This window comes from Megalobrama amblycephala, linkage group LG1 (genome assembly GCF_018812025.1).
Source record: "Megalobrama amblycephala isolate DHTTF-2021 linkage group LG1, ASM1881202v1, whole genome shotgun sequence".
Taxonomy (NCBI): Eukaryota; Metazoa; Chordata; class Actinopteri; order Cypriniformes; family Xenocyprididae; genus Megalobrama; species Megalobrama amblycephala.
This window is the reverse complement of record NC_063044.1, coordinates 46,952,469-46,973,018: the sequence shown is the minus strand read 5'-3', so window position 1 is coordinate 46,973,018 and position 20,550 is coordinate 46,952,469. Positions and strand designations below refer to the sequence as shown.

At 36.8% G+C, this 20,550-nt stretch overlaps 1 protein-coding gene and 2 long non-coding RNA genes across 4 annotated transcripts; all 3 read right to left on the bottom strand.

Moving 5' to 3' along the window:
• Positions 1-1,505: 1,505 nt before the first annotated feature.
• On the bottom strand, positions 1,506-4,219 carry LOC125272194. Its single transcript, XR_007185788.1, has 4 exons — positions 3,625-4,219; positions 3,261-3,509; positions 3,055-3,114; positions 1,506-2,963 (listed from the first exon to the last, which is right to left on the bottom strand). It is a non-coding gene; the product is annotated as an uncharacterized LOC125272194 (long non-coding RNA).
• Positions 4,220-4,905: 686 nt separating this feature from the next.
• On the bottom strand, positions 4,906-13,202 carry LOC125272189. Its single transcript, XR_007185787.1, has 5 exons — positions 13,048-13,202; positions 6,294-6,583; positions 5,855-6,178; positions 5,610-5,725; positions 4,906-5,427 (listed from the first exon to the last, which is right to left on the bottom strand). It is a non-coding gene; the product is annotated as an uncharacterized LOC125272189 (long non-coding RNA).
• LOC125272178 lies at positions 6,593-9,063 on the bottom strand. Of its 2 annotated transcripts, XM_048196859.1 has the most exons (4): positions 8,877-9,063; positions 8,331-8,613; positions 8,032-8,145; positions 6,593-7,813 (listed from the first exon to the last, which is right to left on the bottom strand). In XM_048196859.1, the coding sequence occupies exons 1-4, from the start codon at positions 8,960-8,962 to the stop codon at positions 7,724-7,726; spliced, it is 573 nt and encodes a 190-aa protein (XP_048052816.1). In that variant the 5' UTR covers positions 8,963-9,063; the 3' UTR covers positions 6,593-7,723. The 2 variants fall into 2 exon arrangements, with proteins under 2 accessions (XP_048052816.1, XP_048052808.1); XM_048196851.1 differs by having other exon boundaries at positions 6,593-8,145.
• Positions 13,203-20,550: the final 7,348 nt, after the last annotated feature.

Genomic DNA, 20,550 nt, shown 5'->3' with positions numbered 1-20,550 from the left:
GCAACAAGTCGCATGGGCTCCAACTTCGTCCCGCCTCTTTGCCCATTTTCAGTTATCCGTGAGTGACGTGCGGTCACGTGCAGCTAAGATGGCCGCGGCCTCATTTGCGCGTCAAAACTGCTGTTCAGAACTCTATGGGTGACGTCACGGACACTACGTCCATATTTTTTTACAGTCTATGGTATAACTACACCACAAGGGTGAGGCCTGACCAAGGCGCAGCCAATGAGACTAGGAAGCCTGGTGGAGCGGATGGGATGACGTGCCACAGTGGAGCTGAGGGCGCAATGAGCCAAGGCGAATCCGATGGATCAAAGGACACAGGTGGAGTCTGGGGTTCTGTGGCTGGAGGTGAAGACAGGGGATCCTCACACCAAGGCCATGCTGGAGACTGGAAGCCCCGCGGCGAATCCGCAGAGTTTAAACTCTTCTTTATGAATTAAATGGGAGACATTTATCACTGTGTGCTGATAGATGCTGTGACTCATGGCCAAAGTTAACTCGTCAAACCTTGACTCCTTGTGTCACAGAAACAGGAAATGTGACATAGATGTCAGCTGGCCCGTTATGGCTGTGATCCGGCTGAGAAGAGCTTCTGATTGGACATGACGAGAGCATCATTGGCTTTGCTCTTCCATGCGCTCCCCTCTCTTTTCACAGTGAAGTTGTTTGTGTGTGTGTGTACATTTTTTGAGCCTCAGCATATTAATTGAGTGCCAGGCTCATGTTTAATCAGACACATGCACTGTCACTACGAGCTGCACTGCCTGCTGGGTAGCATGTGGCAAACATAGCAGCTGAACATCATCAAATGCTGAGTGATTAACAAAAAGCATCAATAATATCAGCAGAATTGCTGTCTTGCAATTCCACCTGGAAGCACTTCCACCTGCATTTCACATCTGGTTTTAAATATGATGATTGACCAGTTTATACTGTAAATATGCAGATTGACCATATGCTGTTTTTAAAATGTTTGAAGAAGATCTTTGTCCTTTAGCAATGAGAGTGTCTCAGACTTTTTCTATTCTTCCTGCAGAATAGCAGGTTTGACAAGACTAATGTATTTCCCTTGAAGCAAATCTTGCAAATATGACAAACTTAAAGGTTGCTGGTTTTGAATGTCAAAGGGCAATAAATGAGTGAATGGTTAAGCAAACCGTAACCATTACTTTAAACTCAAATGTTGAACACTGCTATTGTCCCTGAGGAAGAGCTCACATATGGGTACTAATAAGGTGTAATGTAATGTCATAATATAGTGATCACAGGTTTTGTCTTATTTATTTTTTTACATCACACACACACAAAATGCACACACACACTTGATACTGTATGTCCAAGTCTATCCACAGGCTCTTTGCTCTAATGCAGAGTCACATTTGATTTCCGTAAGGAGTTAAATTATTTAATTAGATAAGTTTATTTTTGTGTTGCACTGTGGTACAGTGGTTAAACAGGTTTTAATGTGCGAGTGTGTGAGAAAGTGAGAAAGAGCTAAGTCATTCAATCACTCAAATTTTATTAAAAAGATTCTGCAGTTATTTGTTCTGTAAATGGACATTTTGAATGCACAACAGAAACACTGAATTTCAAATACAGGCTCCAAGCAAGACGAACAGAGAGAAGTATGCCATTTCACAGCTCTTCTATAGGAGAGAACAAGCTAGCTTTATCTCTACATTTAGAAAGCACAGGAAGCTAACCACAATTTTTTTAAGTTAGCACTTTAACAGGCTATATATGGAGGGGAGTGTGGGGCACAAACACATGCTAGCATGAAGAAACTTAGCGTATTTACTAGTTGCCATATCGACAATATATAGAGAAAAATGTGCGCCAAAATTCATATATCTTTGGAAGATATCACTGAACATTTATTTAACAATAGCAATAATTTTCATATTAAGCTAATTTTTCATCTATATTTTTTGTTTTTATTTACAATTAGACAAATCTGATATTATTTTAATCTCCAATCTGTTGTTTAGCAGTTTGGGTAGTTCTTTAATGCTTCACTAACTATCAGAAGACACTAACCAGGTTTATATTCCAGTTGCGCAGATAGGGTTCTGCGTTACAATGTTCCCCACTACTAGAGCTATAATATTCTATACAGTTACGATATAACTGGCATAATCAACTTTTATGAATTTCTGTTGAGAAACAACGGGAAAAAAGGTGAATAAAGACTGAGAGGAAGAACCTGAACATCCAGAAAACATTATTTCAAGAAATGTTCAGCATTTGTACTGTCTCGTCTATTTATCTCGTGTTCTGTGAGAGCTGTGAGTGGAGGGAGGGGAGTGTTTTGTTCAGCTCTGTGTTTTTCTGAATGTCTGGATATATTTTTTCTTCTGTTTGCCTGTATTGTTTTGACCAGTGCTGTATAGCTTTACAGAGTGTTCATTGTCAAACTACAAAATTATTTAAATTTGAATTTCTAAAAAAATGCTATTATTTTATATGAAAAAAAAAATTATTGTCTTTTATTGACAAAATATTTTAGTTTGTCATGTATACTTTGTTAACTAAGTCCGATAACATTTTTAGCTGTCATATGGTCATGTTAAAACATGGCCCATCTATGGGGCATGTTGTCACATTTCACTTCCCTTCTTTCGGGGTAAACAAAGAAAAAAGTATACACTGTATTAACGAAACAAAGCCACATATTGTACCAGACGTGTGAAATTAATGTGGAACAAAAGAAATTCCCTGAACCCCAAGTAGATTTACACAAACTGAGAAAGTCAAAAAGCATTAGGTTGTGCCCGACTCTCCCCTGCTGTATATTATAGTTTAGTCTGTTTGCAATAATATGAAAAGCAATGAAATGAAAGTTGCATATTTTGACTTCATTTGATGCTGGCATACTCAGAGTGCTCCTCTATGACAGTCTGTTTGTCAGCTGGTTTGGCAGCAGTCTTGACATGGACAACAGAAGTGTACGTCACCTCATCCTGGAGAGAGAGGAAAAGACAGAGATTTAGTTAAAAATACCTACATGTAACTACATGCGTTTATGCATACACAGAATACACTCTGACTGACCTCATTTTGATCTTGTTTTAAGTTTTGTCCTTGAGTTAAGTTATCAGGAATTACATCAGCCTAAAGAGACATCATGATCAGAACACACACATACAGATGCTGCTCTTTATTTCATTTAGCTAGTAAACACATACTCACACGCATGACATGTACAGTATCAACATATTAAATATTTATCTGAATGAGCTTCAGAGAATTCGTCTCACCTGATTCTCATTTTCATTACACACTAGCACAAGTCCATCATTGGCCATCTTTTTGACATCTCTCCTTCCTAGAAATGAACAAATCTTAGCCAAATTGCTGTGAAATATTAAATCAGTATAATGTCAGACAAGTCACCAATTTAATGATGGTGTGGCTTAATAAATGCTTGAGAAGAAAAAAAACCCCTACAGACTCTCCCGAGTGTCCCGTCACCTCGACCGTCTGTTTATTCTGGTCCAGATCACACCCTGACAACACATTCACAACAGTTAGACTGACATTGACATTTACACTTTACTGAAAGAAGAAAACAGATACTGCATTTTGAGAAATATGGGTTTCATACAAAAATATTCCATTTACCTTTTATCTTTACCCGAATGTCTGTATAATTTGTGCCTAAAATCTCACACCTATATGACCCTTCATCCTTTTTTCTGAGGTCAGAAATGAGCAGAGACAGATTTGCTGGAGATCTTTCATTAAACAGCTTCAGTCTGCCCTTGTAGATTTCATTTTTAAAAACTTTAATTCATCCTGTTGTGTGATACCAGTTGAATGTCTTTACTGTTGATTGAGGGACCTTGTGGTTGAAACGTTGCAAGGTAATAAATGTCTTTGGGAGCATGACAAGCAGTGTGCTGGATCTTCTGTATTTTAAGCTTTTGTCAGACAAGAGAGATATCCAAAATGTGCAGTGTTGGGGAACTAAATCACTCAGCAGCACTATCACAGAATCACAACCATTGATGACTGATTAATTTCACTCTTAATTCTTTAAAGTATTTATAAATGTGGACTTACCTTCAGTAAAGTGCAGCATAAAGAGGAAAAGGCAGAAACACTGCCTCATGACTGATGCTCTGAACTCACACACTGATGGTCCAAACTTACTCACTCTCCACTTTATCAGTGAATGTGAACTGAGTCTTAATTCTGCTGGTTTTCTTTGAAGTCTTCAGGACATTTTGTGCCATTTCCTCTTTTCATCAGCTATGTAATTCTGCTTCTCTTCCTGGATCACTGACACTAGTAAAACATATATGCTGTTTTCATATACCGCAACTCATGATTTAACATTTAGAGAGTTAAATGATCTACATTTAGTCAGTAGATCATGATTCACAATGTTGTCTGTTTTATGGCTGTTAAACTGCTGATTTTGCTCAAATTGAGGACTGAATTATTGCTTTGAGCTCATCAAACTGAAATGATCATCCTTTAAAGTCATGAAAACATGTGAATGTTTCATCTCAATTAGCAGATTAAGCTGACTGTTAAACAAACAAAAATAATAGGTAAGCAGTGGATTTATATCTCTAAACTTGCTCTAAACTGTTCTCCAAATATTTCTGATTACATGATGTTCATGTTGTGTGAATGTGAAAGTGATTAACATGATATCAGGTGATCAAGTGCTTTACAATAGTTGGCATTCAAAGATAATGCTTCCTAAATATTAATGACTTGCATTCTTTGTGCAGATAACTGATTTGTGGTTTATGAAACGTCCTCACTAATATAGTGAAACAAACGTGTGTTTGTGAACATGTAGAGGAATGCTGTTGCAACATAAAAATGTTTTACTTTAGTAACATTTCAGAGGTCAAGACCTCTAGCCATAATGTACTCAAAAACTATAAATATCTGACAATATTTTTTATTGTGTTAAAACATAACAGTCCTGCTGAAAGACAGATATTCACATACTCCACTATTTGTTAAATCATTAAAATGTTTACATGGTACCAAGATAATGTCTACAGGAAACTTGCCACAGAGATTATGAAGAACAAGCTACTATAACTTTCTACGTACATAAACACTGGTTTTAGTCTGGCTGTATAAATCTCTTTAGTTTGTCAGTCTATGTAGTATTAGCAGTACTTAGTCAGAATAACTTGGTGTTTTATTGTTTACTTTTTAAACCAATGCATTAGCAAAAGCGCTTTTTGAAAATGATCTAACACACACACTATAACTGCAGGGTATAAACTAGATAAGTTGAGTTAAAACAGAGGGCATAAAATAGGCACGCTGAGTTAAAACAGGAAGTTTCAAACTAAATACAGATGATGAAGTCATATTTCTTTGACGCTTGTACACTTCACATGCTCTACTGTATCTCTGTGAGCTGGTGTGTCTGTTTGAACACGTCACTTCATCCTAGAGAGAGAGAATGAGATGTTGTACAGAGAGATCAGTGTTATCTGGGTTGAGAAATGTCACAAGCAAAATAAAGCATTCAAAAACAGACAAGCATCATATCATGTATCAATATATTAATTTATCCGATTATTTCTAGTCAAGATACTTTCTTAAAACTAAAATCTTAACTGACTACTTACATTAAGGTGAGTTGTGTGGTTGTTTTCTCTGTATGCCTCCTGAGTGTTGATGCTTGTACTTTCTTCTTTTGCAGGTTTATGGATTGATAAACAGATTGATTGAAAGTGAAGTTCCTCTGCAGAATTCAATAATCAGTCATAATTTAACACAATATGACATATTATAATAAAGCTTAATGTCATTACAGTTAATTTTTTATGAACAAACTTAACTGATTTTCATAACAACAGCAGCAGGAAATTACCTTGAACACTGAGTCTGATGTTGACGTGTTGTTGTTGAAGCACAGAGCAATGATATTCTCCCTGATCTTCTGTGTTCAGGTCTGATATGAGTAGAGAGAGATTTCCTGGAGAGGTTTGATCCAACAGTTTGACTCTACCTCTGTGTCTCTCACTCTGTTCATTTGGGTAAATTTCTTCAGGTTTTGTTTGGTTTAGTGGAGTAAATGTCCATGTAAGCTGTGGAGGTTTAGCCTGTAGTTCAGTACAGGAACAGGGCAAAACTACAGACTCTCCAGAGTGTCCCGTCACCTCGACCGTCTGTTTATTCTGGTCCAGATCACACCCTGACAACACATTCACAACAGTTAGACTGACATTGACATTTACACTTTACTGAAAGAAGAAAACATATACTGCATTTTGAGAAATATGGGTTTCATACGAAAATATTCCATTTACCTTTTATATTTACCAAATGTCTTTATAATTTGCTGAAGTCTGACACCTATAATACCCTTCATCCTTCTTTCTGAGGTCAGAAATGAGCAGAGACAGATTTGCTGGAGAACTTTCATTAAACAGTTTCCATCTGCCCATGAATTTTCCATCTTTAAAAACATTAATCCATGTTGTTATGTACTGCCAGGTGAATTTGACTCTAGATTGAGGGTCAGTACAGGAGCAGGGCAGCAGGACTGATCCACCTGTGTAACCTGTTACTTCAGACACACTAGCTGAAAGATGACAACCTGCAGACAGAGAGAGTTTCTTTCAGAATGGATCAATGTGAGCTTTAGAGATTAACAAGAAGAGTTTTATCATACCATCATTGAATAATAATTCAGCATGCTTAAAATGAACTAAATTTTAACAGACATGATAACAGAACATGAGACTCAATCTGAGCTTTAAGTTCTGCTCAGGGTGTCAGAGGCTCTATAATATGACACATTTTCTATTTAAATTAAAATTCACACTTCTCATCACTTAGGAATAGGGATGGGTATTGTTTGAATTTGATCGATACCAACACCGATACTGGTTATCAATACTACTCTCTATTTGGTGCAAAAAGATAATGTGAAAAATTTCTGCTAAACTTTAGTACTGTAGTTTACAAATGCCTCTAAGCAAATAGAAAAGGACACAAAGCACATTTTTAAAATAAAAAGGCCCTTCAAAGAGAGAGAGAGAGAGAGAGAGAGAGAGAAGTTTCCTCAGCAATCCACAGCACAACATATTTGAACAGCATGTGCATAGAAGCACAACAGAATGTAATAGAGAATTCTGGTGTCTCTCTAGCTATTTTTATTTACAGTTTTTGCCTATTGCTTACACACATTTAGCTAAATTTGGCTCATTGTGTCAAAACTCTACACACAAGCAAATAAGACACAACACTGGGAAATAAACCATTCACATCTATGTCAAACTGAAACTCTGCTATCAAAACCTGACAATCCTTTGTCAAAATGTCACTCTGATGACAAAATGATACCCACTTGCATCATATGAATACACTTTCAGATCAGCAGCAACACACTAGTCTACTTTATATAAAACACTGCAGTCTTTTGTTTTCAATATTTTTATTCAGTTCCACAGAGGGCATGTTTTCACAACAACCAAAAAATGAAATACTGATTTCAAAATCATTACATTACAGTAGTATATTTTACAGTACACTAAATTCAGTTAAATCAAAATTAAAACAAACAATACACTACTGTAAACACAGAAAAACACAATTGTGCATACGTGGGCTCATGGATCCCGCCGTCTGTTGGGGTCTGGCCACAGGATCTCATCAACATCACAAGCAATGTCTTCTCCCGCTAGGCACCGGGGAAAATATCCCCTTACATGTCGAAACCATCCATGGATTGCTGTCACCTGAATGTCGCCGCAGGCCTGTTCCATTGCCTGCAGAAGAGGCATGCGGGCATGTGGTTGGCGGTCATATACACGCTATCTCCAAGCTGAAAAGATGGAAACTGACATTATCCCATACCACCACAAACCTGGGCTGATCTGGTCTGTTCTGTACAACTATATTATCGAGAGCATCTAGAAATGTGAGTATATGTTGGCTATTGTATGGACATAGTTTTGCATGATGATGCAGAAGCCCTCGAAGGCTTATGGCGGCACACAATGTGATATTTCCCCCGCGCTGCCCTGGGACATGCACAATTACCCTTTGGCCAATTACATTACGATCCCGTCGCCTTGTTTTGCTCAGGTCGAATCCAGCTTCATCAATGAAAATGAATTCATGAGGCTGTGCAGCTCCATCCATGGCCAAGATTCTCTGTAACAAAAAAAAAAACACATATTACTGTACTACAGTGCTACACATACAGAACCCTCACCCCATCACACAGGTACCTGTGTAGCTCTCCGAATGGATCCATGTGGTACTGATATGGTACATATTCAGCTGCTACTGGATTTCACCAATACTGTATTGTAAATGTAAAGGACAGTTACACTTACCCGTACATATTCAGCTCGAAGTCCTTTGACCCTGACGCTGTTCCTCTCAAATGGGACCCTGTAGAGCTGCTTCATGGTGATGTTGTGTTTTCCCAAGATGCGTCTGATGGTGGTGATGCTCACATGGTTTATGTTGTTGAACACTTGCCTGTCTGCAAGTATTTTCTGTCGTAGCTGGTGGAGACGGATGGCATTGTCTGCCCTCACTAGGTCCACAACGGCAAGTTCCTGCTGTTGTGTGAACAGGCGTTGGCGTCCTCCCCCAGAAGGTCTTCTAGTCATTCTAGAGAAATGCAACCACAAATTGTCATCAGTTTACCACATCACGTGTACATGGTATTGCAGGGTTCTAATGCTCCTTTTGCAGCCAAAGTGGTAGTTTTTGTGAAACATACCATGATTACTTATATTGAGATGTTTCAGTACAGTGGATGATACAGTATATACAGTAAAGTACTGTAAGAAAAAGAAGCAATGTGATATAATGTAGTACAGTGCTGTAAATACCATCTCAGTAGAGTAGAAGGTAGAGAGGTGAAGACATACCTGTTTTCTAGTCGAAATGTTCTTATTACAGATGCCACTGTGAAGCGGCTTAGATGTGGGTGGACTCTCTGCCCAGCTTCCCTCATAGTCAGGCCATGGTTGATGACATGGTCCACCAAAGTTGCTCTTATATCATCAGAAATAGGGGTCCGTGCATGGCCTTTTCAACCTCCTCCTCCTCTTCCTCTTCCTCCTCCTCCTCCTCCTCCTCCTCCTCCTCCTCCTCCTCCTCCTCCTCCTCCTCCTCCTTCCTCCTCCTCCTTCTTCTTCTTCTTCCTCTTCCTCCTCCTCTTCTTCTTCTTCTTCTTCCTCCTCCTCCTCCTCCTCCTCCTCCTCCTCCTCCTCTTCTTCTTCTTCTTCTTCTTCTTCTTCTTCTTCTTCCTCCTCCTCTTGCTCTCCCTCCATCCATGCTTGCAAAGTTCTTGATATTGGCTAAACTGAGGGCTTTTTGTAGCTGGCTGATTGGTGTTCAGTTTTGCAAGTAAGTGCCTTCAGGTGTGTATTTGAGTGGTTGCAATTACCCGATGTGTTTTGTATTTTGGATACATGTGTTTTCCAAATGGCACCCTGAGATTTCATTTTTGAACAAAGTGTCTTATGTATGAAATAGAGTGTAGTGTGCAGGACCAAGTGTGTTGCATAAAGGAGTAAGTGTGTTGCAGAATTTCAACTAGAGTGCAAAGCAACGCTTTTGTTTAAGGTATGGGTACATGTGTTTAAGGTATGGTAACAAAAGCTTCAAGTTGTGTTACTTTAGTCTAAGCATGGGTCTATAGTGTTCAAGCAACGGGCAAAAACTGTAATAAAATCAACATATTGACTTTCTCAGGGAGCAAGAACTTTCTCATGAACAAAAATCAATAGGCTAAAGAATACTTACACAAGGAACCTTTGCCTGTGGTTTAAAAATAATAATTAAAAGAAGAATAAAAAATTAACAGTCGCAACAAATAAATACAACTGAACAAAGATATGATTGAAGTAATCAGTGTTTAAGATGTTCAGGTATTCCGGTACAGAAACTGTAATCAAATGTAAAATAACACTGCACTTTATAAACATAACAGAGTTACAAAAGTTACAAAAGTTGTTGATTGATTAGTGTTGTTATAGAGATGGTAGCACGCTCACGTCTTTTGCAGCGCCTCGCACATGAACGCCGTGTTTTTAAGACGCCGTGTCAAGTTAAAAGAATTTCAACTTTTACATGGAGCGCCGCTCATCAATGTCAGTTCCAAAACAGTGGACCAATCAGAAGAACTTGGAGGCGGGGCAAGCGTTGCGAGCTTCTGTTTACAGTAGCAAGTTGGCATGACAACTGACAACTTGATCTTAACATTCTACAGCTGAACATTCTTCAACTCGAGGCGACCAGTAAAAAATAGGGGTGTTCGATTCCAGGTTTTTTGGAGTCGACTCCGATTCCCGACTCCCACTGTAGGAGTCGATGGAATCGACTCCTCGACTCCATTTACTGTACATCAAAACAGGGTCATAAATAAGCCAAGATGGCAGTCCTTACACACTTAATTTGTTTTTCCCCGACACGAAGCCTTAAAATCCCCTCATTAAAACAACACACGTTTAGCGAGACTGTCCAAATTAGTCCAATGTAGAGATGACTTGATAGCCTATCAATGTTGCTAACTGCCGATACCTAATTTTACAGAGAGAAAAGTCACGAAAAACATCTGTGGTCGAATATTATGTCAGAATTAAGTAAACGAGAAAGCAGGGATTCTTTATTGAATTCATCTCATTATAATTCACGATCATCGCGTAAACGATTGGCCCTCTGGCTTGTCAATCACTGCCGTGAAGTTCCCTGTGAGAGACGTGCACGACTGCGCGCTCCAGTAACTTTCCAAACTCCACAGGCACCGCATGCAATGTTTTTGTCAGGAAACAGGAGTAAAAACTGCAGATTATGAGTTACCTGCGGTGAGTCCGACATAATGAATCCACTAACACGACACAGCGAATGCCAGTGGTAAACAAACACTCGTGTTCCAATATTCATGCACAAGTTTTGGGAGGCGTTCCCTCGAAATGAGCTGTGAAAGAGGGGGGTTGTTCTTACGTATGCGCTCATTTCAAAAACTCACTAACAGTCTTTGGTTTCTCAGTCGACGAAAAGATCCTCTTTAGCACCTTTAAGCATTCACAGTGCTGTGGGAAAAGTATGTGAACATTGTTTTTTATTTATTTATTTATTTTATTTTTTTTACCAGGATGACCCACATCTGTTCTGAGTCCTTGTCTTGAGCAGTTAAACTGCCCACTCTAAACTTTTCACTTACTTTTTAAAAAAAAAACACTGTGACATGATTATTTTTTTTGTATGTTATTATTATGTTAACTACATTGTGTTTGTCTACTTGTGACTTTAATGAATATGACATTGAGCAGTTGATGATATGATCAATTATTGCCAAAATTTCTCACATTTTTCCATTTTCTTGGTACTCTAGACTTTATCCCCTAACCCTCACAGAAAACGTCCTTAGATTAATTAATTACGGTAAAAAAAAAAAAAAAAAACACGTTAAAATTTTTAATGCACTTGCCCCACCCCAAACCTACAGTATGTCATCTGACATTAGATTCCGTTGCCTGAAGAGGAATATAATGCAGGGCAACAATTCACTACACGAACGCAGTCAGAATGCCCATAAAACTCAAGATAGTGAGTGCTGTTTTTGTCCCAAATATAACGAGTCGAGTGCAAAATGCAAATTCAAATGCTGTTCGTCTCCACGCAATACACAGCAGTTTCATTTCTGAATCTGCATTTTGAACGTAACAAAAAATGATTCAGCGGACCATTCATAAAAGACTTGGAGCGGCGCTACACGCAGACTCACGTGTAGCTATGACATCAAAGACTTGCAGTGATAATGATAGGTTACACTTACAAATTCCTTGTTATCCTCTTGGACATCAATGTCCTCATGTTAAGACACTGTTTTTCATTTTCTTTTTTACGTTTTCTGTTCTGCGCCCCAGACCGCTTCCCTCCTCTGTCCATTTTGGACATGTGACTGTCCGTAACAGAGCAACGGCTCTTGTCGAAATGGTGAGCGGTTGATATCACTTAATATAATAAAATCTATATTTTTACTAATTTAAAATGCTGAACAAACATAATTTTTCAACAAACATAATTTTTACATTTATTTCAAACGTTTTATTCAAAAAGATTTTCAAAGAAGTTTTGGCACAATGGCGCCCCCCTCCGTGCGGCGCCCCTATGCACTGCATATACTGCATACCCCATTTTTGCGCCACTGGGGCAGGCCAATGGGGGTCAAGGTTTAGCTTCAGTAGTTACAGGGTTTTCAAGTCATGTCAGAAAGAATGTATTTAAAATGCACATGAACATCAGCACAACTCATTATTATTAGTTAATTTCCTTAAGAGTTTCTGAGTTAAGTACGTGATGGTGAGAAAACATGTCAGAGGCAATGGATGCAGAGTCTGCCCTAGTGAAAAAAACCCTACCACAATGTATTTAAAATAGGCTTACATTAATTTCACACTAACTAAAAACCCATTAATATACAGTAGTCAGCATTTGAAGTGGATCAAAAAAGTTAATCAAAGTTGTCCTTAGAAGAAGATTTTAGGACAACTTTGATGAAGGGTTTTGATCCACTTCAAATGTTGACTATTTAGAAACATACTGACAAAAGTATTTTAATGAAACTTTATTTTCAGTTCTTCTTTACTGCACAATGCACAATGCATATTTACATTTATTTATTTATTTCTAAATATTAAGCATAAAATGTGTTTAATATCACTATTAGTAAGGATAGTATGATCAATGTATAATTTGAATGCAAGATGTATATACTTGTACTAAAGTATACTTGCAATGGTTCCACTTTAGCACAATCAAATATACTTAAGTATATCTTTAGTTGGACCTCAACACAAAAATACTTGTTCCAGTTTAGCAGACTTTACGTATACCAATTTAGTATAATTGCAGTACAGTTGCAGGGTATTTACATTAAGTATGAAAATGTAAATGCAATTATAGTACACTTAGCATAAAATAAATGTATTTCAAATAGATTTTAGTATATTTATTTTTCAGGGAACCATTGACTGATTAATTTCACTCTGAATTCTTTCACAATGAAAGTATTTATAAATGTGAACTTACCTTCAGCAAAGTGCAGCATAAAGAAGAAAAGACAGAAACACTCCCTCATGACTGATCCTCTGAACTCACACACTGATGGTCCAAACTTACTCACTCTTCACTTGATCAGTAAACGTGAACTTAAAGTGTCTTAAATCTGGGCAGTTTTTTTTTTCTTTTCCTCAGGAACTCAAACATGTTGCGCCATTTCCTGTTTTCATCAGCTCTGTATAGAACTCAAATTATGTTCACTGAATTGTATTTACAGTTTTTTTCAATTGCTAACATACTTTTGTCCATTCTGTAGTCACATTTTCAAAACTCTAAACACATTTAGCAGAACATCCGTCTGTTGTGACCATACCATTAACACAATTCATGCCGTTTTCACACAAAATGCAATCAATTAACACATTTCTTAAATGCTTAAATTTTCTTTTCATATATGCTTACCTCATACCAAAATCATGGATCTTTCTCATCTTATTTGCAAATGCTTAGAAATGAAGACCCAATGTTCCAATCTTTAAAACCTCTACTTCTGCAACAACAGCAGCTCAAAAGTATTGAAAAAAAATATATAAAACAAATACTCAAACAACTGATAAGCATTTTTAATTAGCAGATCACTAAAATATTGAGAAATAGCAGATTCCAATCTCAGTTGGAGGAATAGTCAGGGGCTGAACTTCTTTCCATTACATGGACATACACAGTAAAATAGGACTCTTTGAATCGGATTTGTTCAGTGTGGATGAAGAACAACACAGAGGAGCAGAGAGAAAATAATATCTGGGTAAGGGAGAAGATTAATGAAGGAGGAAAGGAAAAGTTGGATCAGGACAAGGGAGAAGAAGAGGTATGGGAGAGTAGGAATGCTGGACTGTGCATCTCTGTTTTTTTCACTTACACGTGGAACCTAAGCTTATTTCTGCCATGAATAGAAAATAAAAAAGGTAATTATGTCTTTTTATCTCACAATTCTGACTTTTTAAACTCAAATCCTATAGTTTATATATCACAATTCTGAGGGGAAAAAGTCAGAATTGTGAGATTTATATTCACAATTGCAAAAAAAGAAAAAAAAAAAAGAAAAAGAATTGTGGGATAAAAAGTCACAATTACCTTTTATGCTTTTTTTTTTATTCTGTGGTGGAAAAACGCTTCAACAGTAACCAAAGGCCATGTATGTTGGATTTGTTGTTGATCAATGGCAGCAATTTCATGTTTTAATTTCAGTAAAAGCTTCATGTAAATCTTTTACTACGATTCCACTATACTGTTCTATATATGCAGAATATGTGGTCTGCTTAGGGCACTAACTACCAAGGGGACACCATCCCAACCTCTATGAGGGCAACATCAACACCACACCACCCCCAGAAAGAGATTTCAACCAAGGGGCCAACTGAAGTTCTGCATAGGGAACTCATCTGACCCGTAGTTGCCCTGAGCAATTCTGTTACTTTCTTCTTCTTTTTTTCTACTGCACATTCTATAAAATAATGACTCACTTCTGTTGCCAGGAATGAACACATTCAACACTCAACCAAAAATATAGAATGCCTTACATGCATTACTCTATTACTGCAGTAAAAGGAAACTGAATTATAAAAACAATGGATTTCATATTTTCTCCAGTTAGAACCGAAACATGACAAGTAATGCATTTTTCATAATGCCATCAACTGTTAGTATTTTGACAGTCATTGCGCTTTGATTGACTATATGTTCATGTTGGATAGAAAACTAGTGCTATGTTTTGACAGAACGACTCGATTTTGAATCAGGTTTGCTGTGTTTTTTCATAGAGTTAGTATATGTTGAAAAAGGTTTTTAGCATTTTGAAATGTGGAGTTTGTGTTTATATAACAAAATATGGTTTTGGGCAGAAAATTAACTATTTGGCTAAGTATATGTGATGTTTGTGTGTTGCTGTGTTAAGAGTTTAGAAAAACTTTAAGTATTGCTAAACGCTTGTTAGCAATTGAAAAAAACTGTAAACCTCTAAACCACTAAAACCTGCTCCTAAACTTACCCGTATCCCACCACAGTAGCAGCACAAGTGTTTTATACAATATGAATAATATAAGTACACTGTACTTATTTTCTGATGTGAGTACATAGGGACATCTAATACAAAGTGTGACCAAATGTCCATTTTCTTTTTGTGTACTACAGTATTGACACATTTCTCAATACTTTGGTCACTTTTTCAAAACTCTTCACACAGTTCTCCTAACCAACTTTCATCTTGGCACAGCAGTTAGTTTCACGTTCAAAATGCAGTAAATCTACCAAAACACTTCATACATGTCTCAAATCAACTCATTCTTCCAGAACACTAGAAAAGCTTTTCACCAGCAAACACGCTTTGGCAGTCATAAAACACATACCTAAAAAACACTAACATCAGGTATCATTATACATTTCTTATATGTTTCTTTTGTAAAATTTCTTAACAAAACAAGAATAACACTCTCTATTGTTCATAATTCACTGCAGTTTATGTTACATGAACCATGTTATGACAGTACTAAATTTTCTCCTTTGAATGGATGATAATGAAATTGAAAGACTAATGCTTGTGTAGGTGATAAGTTTCATCTAATTGCTTTGATAGCATTTGATTTTTTTTTTTTTTAGATTCAGAATATAATTCATTACAATATTGCTGTAGAAATGTAGCATATTTCTGTCTAATTCAGTTTTGTAATATGTTATTGTTGTGAACTTAAGTTTAACAGTTTTGAAAACAGTATGCATGTGCAAATTGGCCTGTATGTTCACTGAGTTTTAGCGTTTGTTTTTTTACAGACGCTAGGACACATTTCTCAATACTTAGGTCACTTTTGCAAAACTCTTCACACAGTGAGCACAACAGAAGTCTATGTGGGCTAAACTGAGGATCAATTATCATTGCTTTGGCACAAAATGCATTCAGTGACTACATCTCTCAAATTTCATGAATTCTTTTCTCACTCAGACACAACAACTGCCAAAACTCTTTGTACATACAGGCCAATTTGCACATGCTTACATACTGTTTTCAAAACTGTTAAACTTATGTTTAAAACAAAACTGAATAAGACGGCAATTTGCTACATTCCTACAGTAATATTGTAATGAAATATATGCTGAATCTAAAAAAATCAAATACTATTAAAGCAATTAGATGAAAATGAACACCTACACAAGCATTCGTTTTTCATTCAAACAGGAAAACTTCGGAATAATTTTGTACTGTTATGTAAACAAGGTTCATGTAACAAACTGCAGTGAATTATGAACAATAGAGAGTGTTATTCTTGTTTTGTTAAGAAATTTTACAAAAGAAAACATTGTATAATGATACCTGATGTTAGTGTTTTTAGGTCAGTATTTTATGACTGACAAAGTGTGTTTGCTGGTGAAAAGCTTTGCTAGTGTTCTGGAAGAATGAGTTGATTTGAGACGTGAATGAAGTGTTTTGGTAGATTTAGTGCATTTTGAATGTGAAACTAACTGCTGTGCCAAGATGAAAGCTGGTTAGGAGAACTGTGTGAAGAGTTTTGAAAAAGTGAACTAAGTATTGAGAAATGTGTCCTAACGATTGTAAAAAACTGTAATGTAATTTGAAAGATGTAGTCATTGAATGCATTTTGTGCCAAAGCAATGATAAATGATCCACAGTTAGCCCACACAGATTTCTGTTGTGCTCACTGTGTGAAGAGTTTTATCTTTGCTCTTTCATGACAAGCAATTATGAATTTTCAGTTTACAACACATTTCTACAAAAATGCTGCTGTTGCCGTTTAGCAATTTAGATGTTCCTGCATGTTGATATGGAGTGCCAGGCAAGAAAAAAGAAAAGAAAAAAGAAGTCTTGTTTGAGAATTGAGCCAAAGTGATTGAAAACAACTGTTTGAAAAATTGAACGTGGAGGATTTAAACTGTGACAAGATGATTGAAAGGGCAGTTTAAATGGTGACATGCACATAACTAAGTGACGGAGCTGTCCTTTAAAGTCCCCCTGAAATCAAAATGTAAGTTTTTTTAGCTTTTAGTATATGGATATGTTTGCCTTAAGATTATGAATAAGCTGGCGTGTTCCAAAACAATGACACTTAGTGAATATAAATTTCTTTGTTCTGCTGAACACAAAGGGAGATATTTGGAAGAATGTTTGTAACCAAGCAGATCTCATTCTCTCTTTCTCTGATTTGATTAGATAACTACCACAAATAATTTTGACTCGTTACACAGTTTGTAAAAAACGCAAAAATGTGTAGATGGTTAGCCTATATACACTTATAATAATACATGGGGTGAACATACAACGATAGATAACATTATGTGCAAGTAGATTTTTTATTTAGGCCAATATAACACTTCCCCCTTCTGTTCTATGGATTTTATTGTCATTGGTTGAGAAACCATTGTTTATTGTCACTGAATGACGCTACATTATTTAAATGTTTAGTAATATTCACAATATATTAATAGCACAGGAATTTATAGTATAGAAACATTATACTAGAGTAGCCTACATTAGTCAGAGTTGTGTTAAGGGCTGTTAACCACACGGGGGCAGTAGCTCTTTAAAGATGTAAAATGATACAATAACAAACTAAAACGGAGAAGATTTTGATGTTGGCATTAGTCAGTATGGAAAATTCATGGCAAAATATTCATAGTACCAGAAGAACAAATAAAACAAATAAAAATTAAATGATGACTTTGTAATTCATAAAAATGTGTGATATGACATTTTTATTGTTTTGGATATAGCATGTGACAGTGGGTAACTGATGAATGAAGCAGCATCAAAATAATAACAGTTTCTTCACATCTCTGAGGTCTTTGACATTCAGAAAGCAGAATGCTGTGAGTGACGGTTACGTGGCGTTTCAGCATCTGTGGCGGAGCTTCCCCACAGAGTTCATGCGTTTCAGCTCAGCTGGACTGCTGTTACACAAAGGGCTTCTTGGATTTGACAGGGTTTTGTTGAAAAGTCAAGCAGTGTGTCACTTGTCACATTAAAAATAAGGTGCTTAAGCACACTTCCTCTTAGGAGCTATTTGGCCACATTTAATGTGATCCTATTCCAATGAACATCATAACCATTTGGTCAAATTACATCTGATGGGGATTTTTACTGAAAGAGCTTTCTTTTTAACACGGGTTTCAAAGCAATTTCTGCTCATTTTGAACGTGAAATTGACTGCTGTGCCAAGATGAAAGTTGGTTAGGAGAGCTGTGTGAAGAGTTTTGAAAAAGTGACCTGAGTATTAAGAAATGTGTCCTGGCTATTGTAAAAAAAAAAAAAAAAAAAAAAAAAAAAAAAGAACCCAAACTTAAACCTCTAAACCACTAAAACCTGCTCCTAAACTTACCCGTATCCCACCACAGTAGCAGCACAAGTGTTTTGCAATACAATATGAATAATATAAGTACACTGTACTTATTTTCTGATGTGAGTACATAGGGACATCTAATACAAAGTGTGACCAAATGTCCATTTTCTTTTTGTGTACTACAGTATTGACTAGGACACATTTCTCAATACTTTGGTCACTTTTTCAAAACTCTTCACACAGCTCTCCTAACCAACTTTCATCTTGGCACAGCAGTCAGTTTCACATTCAAAATGCACTAAATCTACCAAAACACTTCATTCGAACATCATAACCATTTGGTCAAATTACATCTGATGGGGATTTTTACTGAAAGAGATTTCTTTTTAACACGGGTTTCAAAGCAATTTCTGCTCATTTTGCCTTTGCATAAACTGAGAGAAATGAGACATAAGAGATACAATGGTAAAAAAAAAGTTTCTTCTCTTTTTAAAATCATTTTGAAGCATCTAGGCCCAGCATTTTTCTAAAAGGGAGTGTGTATCGTATTTTTTGTGCATACAGTGTATGAGAGAGAAATAAAGAGAGTGAGTGAAAGAAAGCACCAGAGACACAAGGCTAAAAAAAACATTCCTCTCAAAGAGATCCATGCTTTGTTCTCCTGTCGTTGGTACATTCAGTTGTCTCATTATCATCCATTTTCCTAATAGTTGGCCAGACTTAAAAGGTGCCTGAGGTGATAAACAGTCATTTACAGGCACTTCTTGGATATTAGATGTTTAAAAAAAAATCACGATGGCTTTATTTATCAGTAATCAGATTTTCTAAGGTTGTGTTTTTCTGGTATTTTCAGGACGTGTGCTGGAGAGAAGCTGAGTGTGTGTGTGTGTGTGTGTGTGTGTGTGTGTGTGTGTGTGTGTGTGTGTGTGTGTGTGTGTGTGTGTGTGTGAGAGAGTGATTGACGGTTCTGCTTAAAGATTTCAGAGCAGGATGAGCTTTCCGTCTGTGAGTACAGAGCCAAGGTATGTTGTGATTTCTGATTACTCACCTTTTGCTGCAAGGAAACTCACACACACACACACACACACACACACACACACACACACACACACACACACACACACACACACACACACACACACACACACACACACACACACACACACACACACTCCTGTGTTCATGATGATGAGCAACAAATCTCTTTTTTCCTCTCCTGTTCTCTTTCGCAAACACAATTTCATAACAAAGACAAATGTAGACATATAGGCCATTTCATAGATGCATAATCTGAAAGAGTGGGATGTTATGGTTGAAGTGTGCCTCGACTCTCTCTGTCTGTCTCTGTTTTCTGTGCTGAGTCATTAGGGCTTTCTTTACTGATGATGTTTACAGACAGTCCTCTTCTTCTTTTGCCATGCAAAACAAAAGAAGACGCAAGCTATGCCCAGCAATGACATAGAAACAATATATTTATTGTGTGTCCTGTTTACATACATGTATTTACTCTCTCAGAAAATCTGTCACAGTGCTTGTACACAGGGTGTTTACTGCTTAAAGGTTACTGTTTTTTCTAAGAGTGTATGCTATAGTATCATAGAGAATACTATGTAGTACTGATAATTATTGACCATAAATGGCTTTGGACACTTAAGACACACTTCAAAATGTATGAATTCGCATGAGATAAAATATCAAAATCATGTTAGAGCATTGATTAATTTTAGTGGATTTATGAATTCAGTTCAGTTCCTTTGAAACTCTTTTGATTCTGTTTGCGTCATAGTTTTTGACCGATCTTTGTTCTGGTGTTCTTATGATTACGAGACGTTAAAAGTCAAGTCCTTCTTGTTCACTGATTACCTTGTTTCTAATATCAGATGGGGCTCACCTCCCACTAAGCTGTCTGGACTAATTGATATCGGGCTTGAACACACTTTTCTGGACTTTTTAACAAAGGTCAGGTGCTGAGAAGAAGCACTTGGAGGTTCATCCTCAGAAAATGTCATAAATAAAAATGTTTGGTTCAATAAAGAGCTAAGCTCAACCGACATTACCATAAAATACATTTATATTTCAAAAATTAAAAAACAAAACACTGTTACAATGAGGCACTTACAATGGAATTAATTGATTTTTAAATACTCACTATTTCAGTAGTATAGCCACAAGACATAAACAACATGCA